We start from the raw sequence: 1,719 nt of genomic DNA, 5'->3' as shown, positions 1-1,719 counted from the left end.
CATGAACCCTGACATCTACCGTCTTCCTACTCGGTCGCAGCTGAATTACAACCGCTTAAAAAAGTAGGATGAATGCAAGCAGTTCTTGGACGCGCAGTTTGTGCCAAAGAGCAAAAACTCCGAAGGGAATGAATAACACAGACGAAGGACTGAGAGCGCAGACTTCCCGCCAAGTCCCCTGACACAGTGCTATCCGCGAGGGAACTATTCGTAAGCTTGAGGGAGCCGCGCAGCCGACCACCTTGATGGCTACTTTCATCCGTCTCCTCCTTGCAGCCGATTCCCTGCAACTGCATTGCCTCGCCTCTCGTAAAACACGCCCCGAAAGCCACAAGGCAGCATATGTTATTGTGTCTCTATGGCTAAGTGCGGGCAAAAAAAGGAATTTCGAAATGTCAGAGTCAGGCGGAGGTGAGCAGTCTTTGGCCTGGCGCAGCGGTGGCCATGGCAGGTGCGGTCTGCAAGGTTCCATCATCGCAGTCATGTTGAATGTTGAATGTCGGGTGTTTTGTGGGCGGGGCCCCCGGGCGGGCGTGAGGACTGGCACTGGTTGTTGCCGCGGGTTGGCTCGGGCTCCTCGCAATGAAAGAGAAAGCTGCCGTGACTCCGGCGTCGGGCTATGGGCGGTGCTGAGACCACGACGGTCGGGGGGTCGAACCCGAGGCTCTCGCTCGTCCGCCAGTTTCTCTCCGACCACCGCCTCGCGTGGAGGGACCCTAGCGGTGCTGTCGCTACTTAAGCTGTGTCGGTCGTCCCGAGTGTTGTGTTGTGGTGCCAGTGTGGCACAAGTGTAGCCAGTGTGGCACAGTGACCTATATGCTGCCCTAAGTGTTTTACCCAACAGTGCCTCTTACTACCTCTGCGGTGCCACGTGCCCGTTGTCCAGGCTGACCGTGCCACGATCAGCCTGCACCTGTTGCTTCGCGTGTTACCATAGAACCTGCGCCTTGCCGCCCGTGGCCGCAGAGTGCCGCCTTTATGGTGGACATTAGAGTTGAACCGTCTCATTCGACACCCATGCTTACACAAGGTAAACACAACGGCTTCGTACGCACTGTCAGGCTGCCGATCTTGTTGCTTACTTCTCGACTTTAGTGTTAATGCAGGAGCACTCTCCTTGGGTTTTCGGAGGGGAATTTGAAGCCACAGCATTTCCAGTGAAAGGGAAAAACGCCCGCTCATTATGCGGGCGTCAGAGCGCTGGAAAGCACAACTACGAAAAGAAAAGACCATTTTTACATTTCTGTGCAACGCTATCTCTACTATGTGGAGTCTTTTTATGGTTTTAAGTGGAATTTGTTATTTTTGTATGAATAGATTTGAATTTTATCCTTAACAATAAAAAATTACAGTTCACCACTAAAAAAGGAAGTGTGTACTTAATGAGTAATGCATGAAAAGGATTAAGTAAAGTAACAAAAGAGAATAAGAACGATAGAGAAAGCGGTATTGCAGTGATGCATTATGTGTATGAGGGTCACACTGTTGCAGGCAATGTAGGTTTGCAGATGAAACGTGGATACGTGCTTGTCAGTACTTAGGTGTCTTTGTGACTACGCGTACGTGTCTTTAAATGTGTATATTTAGTTTACAATTATATATTCAGAAGTATTAATCGCCATAAAATGAAAATGTTTTAAACGTAGATTTTTCATATGTAGCCGGTGGTGGGGGTGAAAATGTATTGCAATAAGACAAGTAAAACTATGTGAATATATA

General features: G+C 49.3%; 1 protein-coding gene across 6 annotated transcripts in view; it reads left to right on the top strand.

Annotated features, from left to right (window-relative positions):
- Positions 1-1,719, top strand: part of LOC119590810 (hormone receptor 4-like) — a 115,290-nt gene that overhangs the window by 95,970 nt on the left and 17,601 nt on the right. For 2 of the 6 annotated variants that reach the window (XM_037939545.1, XM_037939544.1), the window contains exon 1: positions 707-1,030. The exons of the other annotated variants lie outside the window; for them this stretch is intronic. In XM_037939545.1, the coding sequence (XP_037795473.1) occupies positions 979-1,030 (52 nt within the window). In that variant the 5' untranslated portion in view covers positions 707-978. Of the gene's footprint in view, positions 1-706; positions 1,031-1,719 lie in introns of those variants that run through there. 6 annotated transcript variants of the gene reach the window in all.

This window comes from Penaeus monodon, chromosome 27, assembly GCF_015228065.2.
Source record: "Penaeus monodon isolate SGIC_2016 chromosome 27, NSTDA_Pmon_1, whole genome shotgun sequence".
In the NCBI taxonomy this organism is placed as follows: domain Eukaryota; kingdom Metazoa; phylum Arthropoda; class Malacostraca; order Decapoda; family Penaeidae; genus Penaeus; species Penaeus monodon.
This window is presented reverse-complemented; position numbering and strand designations above follow the sequence as displayed.